This window comes from Crotalus tigris, unplaced genomic scaffold (genome assembly GCF_016545835.1).
Source record: "Crotalus tigris isolate CLP2741 ecotype Arizona unplaced genomic scaffold, ASM1654583v1 scf7180000018548.2558034, whole genome shotgun sequence".
NCBI lineage: Eukaryota > Metazoa > Chordata > Lepidosauria > Squamata > Viperidae > Crotalus > Crotalus tigris.
The window spans coordinates 1,114,128-1,130,105 of record NW_024097071.1 but is presented as its reverse complement, the minus strand read 5'-3'; the positions used below and the strand labels follow the sequence as shown (position 1 = coordinate 1,130,105).

Below are 15,978 nucleotides of genomic sequence, written 5' to 3'. Positions count from 1 at the left end.
TAAGGAGAATTATTGGTGCATAGTTTTCCCATGAGATGGTGATATTTGGTAAGAAGTGAGGGAGCCCATAAGTTTGTCTTTAATATGACTTGTATATAAGATCAGCAGCATTTGCCAATATTGTACCTACAGCAGGATAGATAGTGTGTTTTATGCAGGTATAGTTTCCAATAGTTTATGGCTGATAGATAGCACTTCAGCTTGGCTATGATAAATATTTATCCATTTATCAATTGATAAATAATGGTTTATAATGAACAAAGATGGAAATAAAGAGAATAAATTGTAGTATATCATTTTAATTTCAAAAGAAATAACAGGAACTTGCTTCAGGCAAGTAGAAATGTACTTTTGTTTCAAGGAATTTAAGAACCATGGCAAATATTCTATGTAAACAGACACAAATGTAAACTTCAATGAAAATGATTTACTATGAATTATTTTAAGTGCTTTAAGAGAATATTTACAATACAAAAACTCTGAATGAATACACTGATGTTATGGATTCAAGTCTATTGTCCCAGCTAACTTAGTTTAGGATCCAGTAAAGTCCAGGTTTATCACTGCACATCCCATATTTCACAAAGAAGAGGTGTGAATTTGTGATTGTTAACTCTCCATGACATCAACATATCTGCATGATGGTGGTTAAAAGTCCGTAATTCTGTAAGACGACCGAGGAGACAAGCAAAATGTTGAGGACTATCTGTGTGATGAAGCTTGCAGAATGTTTGCAGAACTTCAAGCAGAGGCTCTTGAAGCCGTTCAACAGAATCTCTATCCTTTATGTATTGCCGATCTGGTTTTAATTTTCAAGGAAGATGGGGAATAATAATAAGCATTATTTCATATATGTAAATTATGAAGACCAAAGTGTTCCAATTGCAAGTGAAATACATCATTTCTCTATTTATAGGCTATTTTGTTCCCATATATTTATTGTATGCAGAATTGCTTGTCTGTAAAAAGTTGCAGTGTTGATGGGATTAGTTTTACTTATTAGCTTGCTTGATACTACAGTATTGTTTATAGAGAAAGTTGCACACCCTGATTCTGAGATAATAAAAATAATTCAAATTCCTATTTATCTCTGTTATGCAAAGATAGTAAAAACAACTCTGGAATACTTTGCCTGCAGTAGAGCTGGCGTCTCTTTCCTTAGAAAGGCACTCAAATTTTTTATTCTCACAGGCCTTTGGCTCAAGTATTATATTAAACATTGCTTCATATTTTGTTCTTATTAGTGGTATTTTTTGTACTTTTGCTTCTTGCCCATAACCTTAGCAATGGTAGAAGTATACAAAATCAAAAATAAATGTGAGTGTGTGTTTTAATTGGTTTTGTTATATTCTTGCTTCAAAAACGAGGTTACAATCTTATCTCTTTGAGATTTTAATTTAAAAACTATCCCATGCCTACAAAAATTAGAGAATTAAATATTTTTTCATTCAAATTCTATTTTTATTTTCTTGGTTTCTGCCTTTAAAGATGGGTCAGGTTGGCCATTTCTAGAGACTGAGAAAAAAACAGGCAGTCTTTGACTTATCTTATGACCACAATTGATCCGAAAATTTCTGTTTTTAAGTAAGATAGTTGTTAATTGAGTTTTGTCCCATTGTATGACTTTCTTGTCACAGTTGTTGCCACAGTTGTTAAGTGAATTACTGCAGTTATTAAGATAGTAGCACAGTTAATAATAATAATAATAATAGTAAAGTTGGAAGGGATCTTGGAGGCCATCTAATCCAACCCCCTGCTCATGCAGGAAATGCTATACCATTTCAGACAAATAGCTGTCCAATCTCTTCTTAAAACTTCCAGTGTTGGAGCATTCACCACTTCTGGAGGCAAGTTGTTCTACTGGTTAATTGTTCTAACTGTCAGGAAGTTTCTCCTTAGTTCTAGGTTGCTTCTCTCCTTGATTAGTTTCCACCCGTTGCTTCTTGTCCTGCCTTCTTTGTGGCAGCCCCTGAGATATTGGAACACTGCTATCATGTCCCCCCTCGTCCTTCTCTTCATTAAACTAGACATACTCAATTCCAGCAGCCGTTCCTTATATGCTTTAGCTTCCAGTCCCCTAATCATCTTTGTAGCTCTTCTCTGTACTCTGTCTAAAAGAGTCTCAATATCTTTTTTACATTGTGGTGACCAAAACTGGATGCAGTATTCCAAGTGTGGCCTTACCAAGGCATTGTAAAGTGGTATTAACACTTCACGTGATCTTGATTCTATCCCTCTGTTAATGCAGCCTAGCACTGTGTTGGCCTTTTTGGTAGCTGCAGCACACTGCTGGCTCATATTTAGGTGATTGTCCACTAGGACTCCGAGGTTCCTCTCACAGTTACTATTATTGAGCAAGATACCCCCTATACTATACCTGTACATTTGGTTTTTCTTGCCTAAATGTAGAACTTTACTTTTTTCACCATTGAATTTCATTTTGTTAGATAGTGCCCAGTGTTCAAGTCTGTCTAGTGAATCTGGCTTCCCTGTTGACTTTGCTGTCAAAAGGTTACAAAAGGGACACTGCAAGCAACATACTTAGGGATCATAGAAATCCTCTGGTAGGGTATGTATTAGGGGGGTACAGTGTTAGAAGAAGAAAAAGGATTTAGGTGCGTTCATAACAGATGACTATAAAATGGGCAAACTGTGGCCAGGCAGCTGTTTAGGGAAACAAAATTCTGGGATGCATCACTAGAGGGATCACCAGCAGGAAAAAGGAGGTCCTAATCCTACTGTACAGGGCTTTGGTCTGACCCCATTTGGAATACTGTGTCCAGTTCTGGAGATCTCACTTAAAAAAATATATTAATAAGATTAAGTTCAGAGATGGGCAATAAAAATGGTGCAGGGTCTGAGAGACAAAACATATCAGGAGAGATTGGAGGAGTTGAGTATATACAACCTGGAGGACAGAAAGGAAAGGGGGGCATTACTGAAGTATTTAAATATATTAAGGGTGGGAATAAAGTTCTAGAAGGCAGTATGTTCAAAATCAAGAACATGGCATAACTTCAAACTGACAGGAGAGAAGTTCAAAAGTAATGTTAGAAAGTATTACTTCACAGGAAAAGTAGTGGAAACTTGGAACCAACTTTAGAGCAGAGTAGTGGGTCAGTCATCAGTAACTAAGTTTAAACATGCTTATGATAAACATGCATCGTCTGACAAAAATAAAAAAATAAATTTAAAAAATTCAAAGGGCAGACTCAAAGGGCCAGTAGGCCTTTTTTTGTCATGAGTTTTATATGTTTCTGTATTTCTAAATACATGCTAGTTGTCAAGCATCTGAATTTTGATCACTTAACCACAATGTGGTCATAAACGGTCATAAGTCACTTTTTTCAGTGCCGGTTTTGAATAGTCATTAAATGAATGTTTCTAAGTCAAGGACTACCTGTAACACAAATCCCACTAAACTCAGAGATTTCTTTTAGCTAGCCTCCTACCATTTTATGCTGCTAGTGATCAGAATTATTAATGCAACTTAACAGCTATGATATTAAATTTGTACTCGCTATTATGAATATGTGTTTGAAATATTTGGCCATAACTGTACTCCAGGGAAAAATAAATGCTTAGATACCTGCCTAGTATGGAGGGAAAGAGTTAAGTCTTCTACCTGCACTAGAATTCTAAATACCAACCCTGGAGGATGCGGTCTAATGTAATATGTAGTTTGTCTTTTGAATGTAAAAAAAGTTATTTGAAACATTTAATTCAGAAATGTCTATGATTAAACAATTGTATCTTAACATTTGTAATCTTAAAACAGTGTAGAATTTTACAGGTTACTTTCCAATGCCTTCCTTCTAGTAGAATGCTAGAAAGAAATATTGTTCACAGCAGTGCACATTTGGACCACATTTGGTATGAGGAGAGAAGCTGGTGAAAGACTGAATTTAAAAATGGGTCAGATTTAGGCAGGGGGCTTCAAAAAGGGCCCGAGAGAGGTCCTTGAGTGGTCCTTGGAATACTGCTGAGTGCTCCATTCTAAGCCATCTTCTTTGCATGAACAGAGGAGGAGAGAGCATTTGGACTATATTTCCCATGCCCATACATGCACATATGGAGTGCGGCAAAGTGCACACATAGGCAACAGATATGCACTCACTCTAGAAATATTTGGTCAACATACTTTCATAATAGTTACCATTTTTATATAATAAATTAGCATTCTTTTTTTCATGCCTCTTTCCTTTTTTCTTCAAATTTGGTAACATAATTCAGTATTGACAGTCTAGATCAGGGTTTTTCAAACTGATGTGCCCTAGGGTTCTGTGGTCTGAACAACTTTAAACAATTGAGAAAATGAAATTACCTGGTGATAAGATAACGATTGCTGTAAGCAGAGCATATTCTTCTTGTGTCATCTTGAGTTCCCCAATACTTTTATAAAAATGAAACATAGGTGTTATGTATTCATCTGAGATACCTATAAGACAATGTGGAAAAGCAGATTCTTATAATAGAATTATGTGGCAATCTATGGTAATTAAAATTCAGACAATTTAACACCCAAGTTATGCAAGAGCCTGAAAATCAACAAAGATAGAAATTACTGCATGAAAATCCTTTTACTTAAAAATAACCCTCCTTCTCTAATTCCATATCAGATCTATTTCCCTTTGTTTTTATTTTTGTTTTTTATTGTTTCATTATAGGATGGCTGTATGCTATTTTATTCACAAGAGGGCACTATTTTCCTGTATAACATAAATTCTAGCACCAATTCTGCAAATCTCATAAATAAATATCAGTTTATAAATGCATTCTATATGCCTTCCTTCAACTGAACTCAAACTGTAAAATAGATCAATGCAGCAGATTATTAATATTATTTGCAGTCATCATTTTACTGTCAAAATTCTTCTATTAATCAGAAATGGGGAAACCACAGCCCTGTGGCAGAATTTTAGCTCCCAATATCTTTTGCCATTGGCCATGCTGATTAGGGTTACTGGGAGTTTTAGATCAACCACATATGGAAACGTCCTACTGTTGATCTATTTGAAGAGTTGATTAGTACATGTTTAATTTGAATATAGTTGAAACGGTGTATCACTAGTGACCTATACACAATAGGGTTTTTTTGTTGCAATATCTTAAATATATTTTGGGGAGCTGAATCTTGTTTTGTTTTGAAGTGTATACATAGACATCCCATTATTGCACTCCTTAATTTCCAAGAACCATACAGGTAGTAGAGAAACATTTCATATGAAATTCCCAGGAAACAATATGGGAAATTGAGCTCAAATCTAGATGTGCAGGTTTAACTGGATGTTGAATCACTCTTCATATCTATGCATAATATTTCCCTGCTACATAACTATCTTAAATTCATTTCAATATGTGAAATTATAGGGAGGTTTTCATTTTATCTGCACAATAACAAATTGAAACAGTATAACAAAACAAACATAAAGCCTGAAATATTTTCCTCATTGGTTAAAAAAAATCAGCAGTAGTGTATTAAAATTTCTTGAACTTTTGACCAAGATCAATTGTAGCTTTCGTGTACTTTAAATAACCATTCTATGCTCATAGAAATCAGCTCATAATATCCTGTAGGTATATTTCACTGATTGATTATAAGGAATAGCTGTTTATAGGTGTTTAGAAAATAATAAATAATCAAGTACTAAATAGACTGGAAACATTTCATGCTGGAGCAATTAGACAAGACAGATGTGAATGAACTTCAGATATCAGGGACCTTTATGTCTGAGCAATAGCAATAGCTAACTTCAGAATGAAGGAGTTTCCATTTCTTAAGCAAATATTTAGCAATAGCACTTAGAATTATATACCGCTTCACAGTGCTTTACAGCCCTCTCTAAGCGATTTTACAGAGTCAGCATATTGCCCCCAACACTCTGTGGTCCATTTGACTAGTCAAGCTGTGAGATGGGTAGGACGTGAGGTCTAAAGGGCCTTCCAATCAAAGAAAGGGCACAGCTACCCCACAAAAGGAAGGCCTTTTGGACCATATCTGCAACATACTCTGAGAAGGAGTTGTGACACTCCTGAATTTTGAGAACATGATTATATGGGTGCTGCAACAACGGTTACTTCAGGCACAGGTCCTAAATCCATTCAGAGTATCATAACTGAATAATTGCTGAAGAAATAGTCATAAGCTGAGGACTCAATATTCTTTCTGTGTTTATTCTTTTCTTTTTAATGATTTTGATTTTATATTTCTTTATCAGATAAAACTTCCATCTAGAGGGAGTTTCCATTCTTGAAGTGACTTGTGTTGTTCCATATGAGAAAATATTTACTATGAATCAAGTAAAATACAATTTCTGAAAACTTTATGATATTATTTTAACAGCTTTACCCTTTAGGTCAGACATGTCAAACACAAGGCCCGGGGGCCGGATGCGGCCCGCAACGTGGTTACATGTGGCCCGCAAAGCCATCCTGGAAACAGTGAGGGAATAGCCCCTGCTGCCTTGGCCCTGGCCCAGGCCGCCTGGGAGCCAATGTACAATTTTGTGGTGGCCAACTATGCTGAAACGCATTCAGTCTTAGCTCCCCAAGACCGTCTGGAAACAGCAAGGGACTGGCCCCTGCCGCATTGGCCCCACCCCCTAGGTGCGTGCTGGGGAGATGTCACCCTCTGTGAGGAATGAAGAAATGCACCATCACCTGGAAGTGGCCAGCAAATGGCCCTCGTCTACTTCACATATCTGGCTTGATGGGCTTCGGGGGAGGGGTTTCAGCAGACAGTGGGGCGCTGTCCTCACAGCTCCGAGAGGCTGAGCCAGGTGGTGCAAATCCCAAAAGAAGCACGATGCCGCTCAGCCCCCAGCCTGCCCGATTTCAGCAGGAAGCAAGGTGTAAAGCTGGCGAGCTTCGCACTGCCTGGCTCAGCCTCTCGGCACTGTGAGGAGAGCACCCCACTGCCTGCCAAAACCGGGCAGGCTGGGGGCTGGGTAGTGTCGCACTTCTTTTCGGATTTGCGCTGCCTGGCTCTTCCTTTCAGCACTGTGAGGAGAGCGCCTTGCTGCCTGCCGAAACCAGGCAGGCTGGGGGCTGGACGGCATTGTGCAGGTAACGTTGACTCTCACATTGCTCATGGCATCCCCTCCCCCAAAGCCCACCAAGCCAGATATGTGAAGTAGGTGAGGGCCATGTTCTGGCCACTTCCAGGTGATGGTGCATTTCTTCATTCCTCATGAAGGGTGACACCTCCCCAGCTGCGTTTCTTGCCTGTTTTTCTCCCTCATCTCAAATATTTTCCCACCAGTCTGTTCTTGAAGGAAGGAGAGGAACAGTGAGGGTCTTCCAGTGGACCATGCCTTGGCGCTTGCCCCGGTCCCACCCTCTTCTGCCAGAGACCCTCAGATCTGTCTCACTCCTTCTCAGGCCCCCACAGGCACCCTTGACGTGAACGATGTAGAGCTGGCTATGCCCACCCAGTAGGCCACACCCACTCCATCCACACCCACCCAGTAGGCCACTCCCACCCTGGCCACACCTACTCAGCCCCCCGAGGACAACCGCAATGCTGATGCGGCCCTCAAACTCAAAATTGAGTTTGATACCCCTGCTTTAGGTGAATGGTAGATTCAATTGGTACTTGGTTATTGGTATAATTCAAAATTTATGTCTGTTTTCAGACAATTCTTTATTGTACATCCTGTTTTAATTTCCATTGTTCAGCAATAAGCATTCACTTTAGATGTTTAAATTAAAAGAAGAAAAACAGCTTTCAGGAAGGTGGTTTGGAGCTAATTAATTATAACTACGACAGTTGTTAATATGGATGAAGAGATCTTTACTTTGGATAGGCTTGAAGCTGCCAGTAGATATTAAATCAAAATGTAAATTAGCTCCTGTATTGCTGAGAAGTAAACACACATTAATTACTCATACTGTTTTACCTCATTCACGTATCTTATCTATTCAAAGTATTTTCTTAATTCCAAATCTTTCATTAGAGTCTTTAGTTTTTCTGAAAGCTTTCACTTATTGCATTACTCAAGAAACTGTCCATTGCTACCAGTATCTGCCTATCTAGCATGTAATTCAAGAAAGTTCTTTCTGTTGGGAAAATAAAAAACACTGAGTAAGTGCCAGTATTTTCTGAACTGATTATTTTTCATCTAAGAGAGTCTCTTTTTTAAAAAAAAAAATATATTGTTAATTTATTCCTTGGGGTTTTCCACCTGGCTTCTAGTTGCACTAGTTGTAGATATCCAGATTTTTTTTTGATCCAAATAATTAATCCTTTTTTAAAATGTTTTTCATGACCTCTTTTGGCTTTTGGAATTTTATGGAATAGATTTTAGTAGCGCTATTTGTGTATTGAAATCTTGCAATCTGCCTTGAAAGAGTTTGGAACTGTAAACCAGAACAAAATCCAATAAATACAATTCCACTGCCAAATTATGGTTTTCAAATATGGTATTTGCTTTGGAAATGCATTGATTTTAAAAGCAAATGCACAAAGCTGCATTGACATTCTTTGCAGCTAAAATGCATGACTATAAATGAGCATTCAGAATTATAAAAAAAAAGACATTTAAAATGCAGTTACTAATGTTACATCTTCTTTTTGCCCATCCCCATGAGTTAGTTTGAGTTTAATGAACATTAATGGAAACTGATCAATAGCATGGACAATGATAGCATATGCTTCTGTCCATGAAATAAAGAGGAACTATTAGGTACTGAACAAAAGCAGGTGAGAGTATTGCTGCTAGATAGAAACATTTTTAATCTAATATTTATGTAGAAGAAGTCAGGGCTATTTCCAATAGCTCTCACAAGCTATTTGGCCGTTAGTCTTACCACCACCGCCACCATCCATACAGTAGTGCCTTAAGAGAAGGAAGCTATATCAGAAAGGTCACCACTAAGCTTCTTTGTCACATAGAGATCCAAAATGCAACAACTGTCTAGATGAAGGGGATAACTGCTAACTGTTAAGGGAATTCAGAAGCCTGAATTGTGGCAGGTGACAAAAAAATGAACATCTATTGGCATATTTATATTTTCAGTTTTTGTTGCTGCATTTCACTGATGTGAACAATAGGAGCTATCTGACAACTTGACGTTCACTTTCACATAAAAATAATCTTAACAAGCCACAGAAATGATCCTCAAGATTTTGTTTTTCTGTCAGAAGAAGTTCATATTTGTTACACATTTTAAATACACCTAGTTATAGTGTGTAGTATGCATTCATTAGAATGTGCAACTACGTATTAAAACCCCTCAACCCTTAGCTATAATTCTTAAGAGAATTTCAACAACCTGTCTTCAAAAAAACAAGAACAAGATATATAATACATTAACCCAGAATACAAATACTACTAAAATAATCTGATAGTAAAATGCTATATACTATATTAATTCTTGGACATATATTTAATATAAGTAATCCCTGAGTTATGAGCATTCACTTAACGCTCGTTCAAAGTTACATGATGAGCGCCCCCTGGTGCTTACAAGCAAGTCCCAAAGTTACGAATATTGCAGCACCACGGCAGTCGTTCGCCCTTACAAGCAACTGTACTGGCTCTGCAACATTCACCTGGTTATTCCCTCCCTCCCCATCCCCATCCCGGGTCTCCCTAGGCACCAGGCTTTCAATACTCACCCTGCCAAGTTTGAGATCCTTCGCTTTCTTGGCTGATCCAGGCCTTTGGTGTGTTTGCAGAGAATGGAGGCCTAAAGTAATGCAAGATCATGTGAGATCAGTGGGGTGAGATCTCACGCAACTGATCTCATGTGATCTCATGGTACTTTAGACCTCTGTTTTCTGCAAAAGAGGATGGAACCGAAACTGGGGGATGCTTTCACATGCCTCTGCAGGCTGGATCAGGGCTTCGGAGGCCTTTTGCAGGCCCCTTCTGTCCAGATTTGAAGCTGAGGAACACTTCCGCACTTCCTCTGTGGTCTGATCCGGGCTCCAGAGACCTTTTCCAGGCCGTTACTGCTCGGATTTGAGGCTATGGAACACTTCCACACACACCCCCCATGGCCCAATCTGGGCTCCAGAGGCATTTTCCGGGCCTGATAGGGCCATGGGGGACTGCAGAAGTATCTGCCAGCCTCAGATCTGGGTGGCAGTGGCCTGGAAAAGGTCTCTGGAGCCTGGATGGGGCCACGGAGGGGGTGCAGAAGCATTCTCCAGCCTCAAATCTGGGTGGCAGCAGGAACTGCGGCAGAGAGGAGATGGATCTTTTCCAGGTGAGTACGGCATGGCAGAAGGGAGGGGGAAGCATGCAGTACGGCATGGGGCCACGGGAGGGCACAGAAGCATTCCTCGGCCTTAGATCTGGGGGGCAGCAGCCTGGAAAAAGCCTCTGGAGCCTGGATCAAGACACGGGGGGGAAACAGAAGCATTCCCCAGCCCCAAATGCGGGTGGCAGTAGCCTGGAAAAGGCCTCTGGAGCCCGGATGGGGCCACGGGGGGGGGTGCAGAAGCATTCCCCAGCCTCAAATCTGGGTGGCAGCAGGAACTGCGGCAGAGAGGAGATGGATCTTTTCCAGGTGAGTACGGCATGGCAGAAGGGAGGGGGAAGCATGCAGTATCTTCATGGGTCGAAGAGGCCTTGGGGGCCCACTCCATCATTAGGCCCTCCATGACCTTCCCCACCCTGAGATAGCTCATATTCGCTTAATGAACCGCGTGCGTTTTAACGAGCAAGGGAGTAATGTTTGAGAGTCACTCTATGAGTTTTCGAGTTACAAGTGTAATGGGCAGGTTCCATTACACTCGTAACTTGAGGACTACCTGTAGCTAACAGAGTAAAACAGTTTTATATCTTAGAGTCAGAAATACTAAGCGGAAATAGAACTTTTTCCCATATAAATGGGTATAAATTTGCAACCTAACTCCTAGATGTTTATCTTATACCCCCATTTATGCCTAGATCATCTTTGAAAAAAAAAAAACAGCAAGAATTTTCCCCTCTTATCTCCCTTTGCAATTGTTCATTTTGGTTCTCAAAAGTGTGGCTTCCAAATATGAAATCCAGAGTATAGACAGTGGGTTCAAATGATAATAACTTATGATGACTGAGATACTTATATATACCATAACTGTATTTAAATGATAATGAAATCACATTTTGTACAGAGAAAGATGCTGTAAAAGTATTAGTAAAGGTAATCTTGTGAAACCAACTATATAGTGAGTATCATACACATCAGTTATAACCAAATTTATTGCAGATGAACTAATACAGTATCAGTTTTTCCACTCAATCTATACAGTACTTAGGAATTATAGAGCTTGTTTTGTCATTGCCATGCACTTGGATGGGTGAGATTATTTTACTGAACTTAATGAGATAGAAATGACATATCATTATCTGATTTTTTCCCCACATCCCCATATTCCAAATATGGCTGATTATAATAGAACAAATTTATTTTCAGTATTTGTATTTTTATAATACATTATAATTGAACTCAAGGTTGATTCTTACTGAATGCTGAAAAGCTTGACATTCACAAAATGGCTGTGATTTTTTGCTCAACTTTTCAAGAATAGTAAGTCTCCTTTTGCTGTTAATGATACCTACCACTGTTGCGAATTCTTTCTTCTAAGAGATCAGCATGTCCTCTAGGAAGTTTCCTGTTAAAAATTTCAGCTGATCGAAGGAACATAGCTTCTACTGCTGAACCTTTTAGCAAAGCAATTTGATCTTCATGATCCAGGATTTGAAAACCTGAAATAAAATGTGAGAACATTAAGCTAGCAGTCAGAAAAATGGTTTTTAGGGTGACAAAGATACACTGTAGGATAACTAAAATAGACAAATCTCTTTTTTTAGCATAGAAAAGAAGCTATTTAATTATAAACACATATTTGAAGGGTGAATTTTGTTTCGGTTCCCAAGCCACCAAACAAGAATTCATCTAGGTTTTTTCACATGTACACATTCTTTTAATCTAATTTAAGATCACAAGATGATTACTCTCAGCCTAATTAGCATATTACAAATTAACTTCCTGTGTGTGGGTTAGAAGAGAGCTGATGTGTTATCATCTTTCAGTATTTAACTGGATACTTTCCAACTCTTTCATTCATTTCTTGTTCTTGCTTTTTCTTTGTTCTAATTAGCTTAAAAAAGAGAGACTATGTAAAAGAACTTTATATAATACTACATAAAAATAAGGTATGTAGTTGGAAGAATTTTTATTCATCAAATTTAGGCATTACCCATTTCAGTCTAAGTTTTCAAATAAAGAACTCCACATTTACACCAATTTAAAGGTAAATTATTAACATTGGCAATATCTTAATCAGGTCTGCTTTCCAATTATGACAACTAAAATCTGTGTTCACTTTATAAAAGCACAGAGATAACTGGGTAAAGGTATTCTAGCCTATCTGCATTTATTTTTCCAGCTCCACACCAACTAGTCATAAACTGATTCAAAGAGAGCTGGGTTAGCTGTGGTGGAGGTTTGGTCTATCAAGGTGAATGGAATACATCTCCACCAATCCCCAAGTAAGCCTCCTTAGAGCCATGTTAATTTTCAGTGCCCTGAAAATATTATGAAGATATTATGAAGTCAAACAAACATTTAATTTATAATATCTGCCCTACTGAGGTTTGGTCTAACTAGAGTTAAAATTGATATTTAAGCTAGATATCTGTAACCTGATACTGTCTGGCTTATTAGTAATTTAAAACAGCATAGTACTATTTTTACCGACCAATTTTTACAATATCTACTGCCAATTGCTTTCATAGGTAAATTTTGCCTATTTTCTTTTTTTAATAGTTTTTTATTAAAAATTACCACTGTAACAATAAAAACTAATGTAAAAAAATAAAAATAAAAAATAGAAAGTACACTTTCTGAAAAATGAAAGAAATATAATAATATAATAAAAAAAGAAATATAGGACTTCCCTCTTCATCAAAAGTATAAAAACGATTTTAATAACTTAGCACCTTTCCTTAAAATACAACAAATTGTTTCCATATCTCATCTCATATTTATAAATAAACCTTAAAGCTATGTCATTTCAATCCAGATGTCAACAAAAGCCCATTAAGGGTTACCAGAGATAACAACATATTTATTTTAACTTTGATCAAATAAACTATCTTTATATTCTTTCTTTTTACTTCTAAAAATCTTGATCTTTAATCCTTTCAAATAATGTCCTAAAACTTGATTTCTTTTCATTTTTTCTTTATCCCTTTTCATAAAATTCTTAAATCAAGACTCCTTTATAAATCCAATATAGGAAAATTATCCAAGTAATTCTCTTGGTTTGTTATTTGCATATCCCTTTTAATTTTTAGACTACCAGCCTTTTGTATGTCCAGTGCAATATCTTCTGCCATGTCGTTCTTGTAGCCTGTCATATTTAAATCCATTCCACATTAGTCTCTCTGTTGTCACATAAAATTTCATCTTCCATAATATCTTTTAAAAACAATCTGTCTATAGAGGCATATACTCTTAAAATTAACTTTTTGTATTGTTTAAAATTATTTCAATAAATCCAATGCTAAAATATTTTTTCATTCTGTATTTGTAAATCAAATTTAAGTGTTCTTTTCAATTGTAATCTATAGTTCTTTTAGTTTCCTCTAGTGTCCAATTTTTAAAGTCTTATTTTTTAAGATGAATTCAAAACAAAGGCACTTTCCATGGGAAGAATTCTTATAATTAATTCCAAAATTTTATTTCAAATTTATCTGGACCATTTGTAACTTTCTAAAATCAAAGATGGCTGCTATTCCCTTGCCTCCCAAAGTATTACGTCCACTTGAGAACCCCATATTGTAATCTTGCTGGACCAACTGGATGGAGCATTTGTATGCAATTTCAGGTCCTCTCTTTATCTGGAGAGGAGGTATCAAAGAGCTGGCCTACCTGCCGGCTCTTCATTCTAAAGCAGTTGTTGGCTCCACTTTTCACAGAGCCACTTTCAGATCACCATTTCTTCCCCAGAAACCCACATTTACTTATCTTCTTTTAATGCGTTTAGATGACAAGACATCATAAGAAGAAAATGCACTGTTTTATATGAGGGGAAGGAGAAACTGTGTGACCATTTTCTCCATTGCAAAATTAGTACCCACAGACTCTTTCTAATGAGAGGGCTGTAGGAAAATCTATATATGTGTGGGAGATGACCAGGCTAAGCCTCAGGGAGGGGGTCAAACACATCATAACTCATGAGTCCCTTTGTGCCCACAAGAGATCTAAGTCCAGCCCACCTTGAATTGCTTTCTATTCTTAACTTTCCTTGACCGTTAGTAGCTCAGAGGGCTTAAGCTTGCAATAAATCTTTATACTCATTTGAACTACCTGAATCTCCTGGTTTTCCTGGCATTTGACCATATGCTGTCAAATTAATAATAAATCTGGTGGGGCTCAGTTAAGAATTTATGAATTTATAAAAGATCACTGTAACTATATACAAGGAAAGAGTATAACAGATTTTTTTCTATCAATGAAAAACCTGGAATGAAGATGCTGAAATTTATTATTTGATTATTTTAATAGGTAAGGGCCTAAAATGAAAACTCTTTACTCTAATTGCTCTAATGTACTCTAATATAAGTTATTATATTACTTTCTGAAAAAATTGCTATGCAACAGATCTTATAGGTCAAAGCGTAAGGGCATGAATTATAGAGGGTAGAGGCTGACACAATTGATTTCTATTTTCTAAAGAAATTGTCAAAGGTGATTCTAAGAGGGAATGAATGTTCTGGAGTGAACGAGGTGCTAGTATCATCAATTATACACTATATGATATCCGTAATCTTTTAAGCAGAAGCATTGAATTTAAGGTGGTTGTATTTCTGAAGTTTATGTCCCCCCTCAGTAGTTAAAAATCTCTAAAACAACTTTTATCGGTTATTTAATTTTTAAATGTTATTAATATTATTGTTGTTACCCTTTACTTTCTATTTTTTATTTTTAAAATATTTTATTAAGTGCTTTGAGTATTAATTAGATTAGGAAGATATAAAGGGATATAAAATAAAAAATCTCTCTGACTAAAAATCAAATTTGATGAATTTGACCAAACTTATTCAACATCTCATTACCTGGTAATCTTTTAGTGAACTCCACAAGCATTTTAACATGGCTAGTGGCCATTTCTGTTAAAACAAGAAAATTTTCTTCTGCACTGAAGTCCTCTTGTAACTGATAATCAAAACAAGATAATAATTAATTATAACTAGTGCTAAAAATAGGAATCCTAGAAATGAATTATTAATTTTTCTTGAACAACTATCTCAAATGTATAGGATTACTTATTGAAAAACTGAACAATTATTAAAGTATGAAAGTTACACAAAACTGATTATTTTAGACCCCAATAAGAGAAAATGAAATAGATGAAGATAATATAGCAGTTTAAAAGTCTCATAATCTTATACACTGTAGATGACAAATAGAGGATGTTGCACATTCAGCTTTTTATACAACAAATAAAAACTTTCTGTACTGCTTCTTATGAGATCTGAATCCAAATTCTATGCCTTTACTTGGCTTGACTAGAACAAATATAAATAGTGGTAGACTGTAAAAATTCAGAGAATGCCCAAGTTAAGAGGTCTTTAAAAAACAACAACCCTTTGTCACCACTTAATGGCCCACTGAATTTTGTAGCCAATATGGTACAGTAGTGTCAAAATGACCTCTAAAATCCCTACTGTTTATTGGTGTCATTTGCACACTACTTTAAGCCAAAAATATTGATCACTAAATCATTCTATGGGAGATAAAGCATGTATACTTACGAGCTTTTTGGTAACTTCAGGAGGAATCTGCTGTTTATTATAGGAATCCATTATATAACAAAGAAGATTTTGTTGTTCTGGGCTTAATTTTACTTTCACCTATACTGGCAAAAAAATGAAACCATAACTGAGCATGATTTTCTACTTCATACATAGGTTTAACTTCAATAATACGATGGAATCATTTACTTTTGCATTGTAGGTAGTCCTCAGGTTACTACGC

At 36.8% G+C, this 15,978-nt stretch overlaps 1 protein-coding gene across 6 annotated transcripts in view; it reads right to left on the bottom strand.

The window, feature by feature from the left end:
• Positions 1–292: 292 nt before the first annotated feature.
• Positions 293–15,978, bottom strand: part of NR1H4 (nuclear receptor subfamily 1 group H member 4) — a 41,041-nt gene continuing 25,355 nt past the window's right edge. For all 6 annotated transcript variants that reach the window (XM_039354072.1, XM_039354071.1, XM_039354073.1 and 3 more), the window contains 5 exons: positions 15,756–15,854; positions 15,057–15,156; positions 11,553–11,699; positions 4,325–4,438; positions 293–799 (listed from right to left, as the gene is read on the bottom strand). In XM_039354072.1, coding sequence (XP_039210006.1) covers positions 561–799; positions 4,325–4,438; positions 11,553–11,699; positions 15,057–15,156; positions 15,756–15,854 — 699 coding nt within the window. In that variant the 3' untranslated portion in view covers positions 293–560. The remainder of the gene's footprint in view (positions 800–4,324; positions 4,439–11,552; positions 11,700–15,056; positions 15,157–15,755; positions 15,855–15,978) is intronic.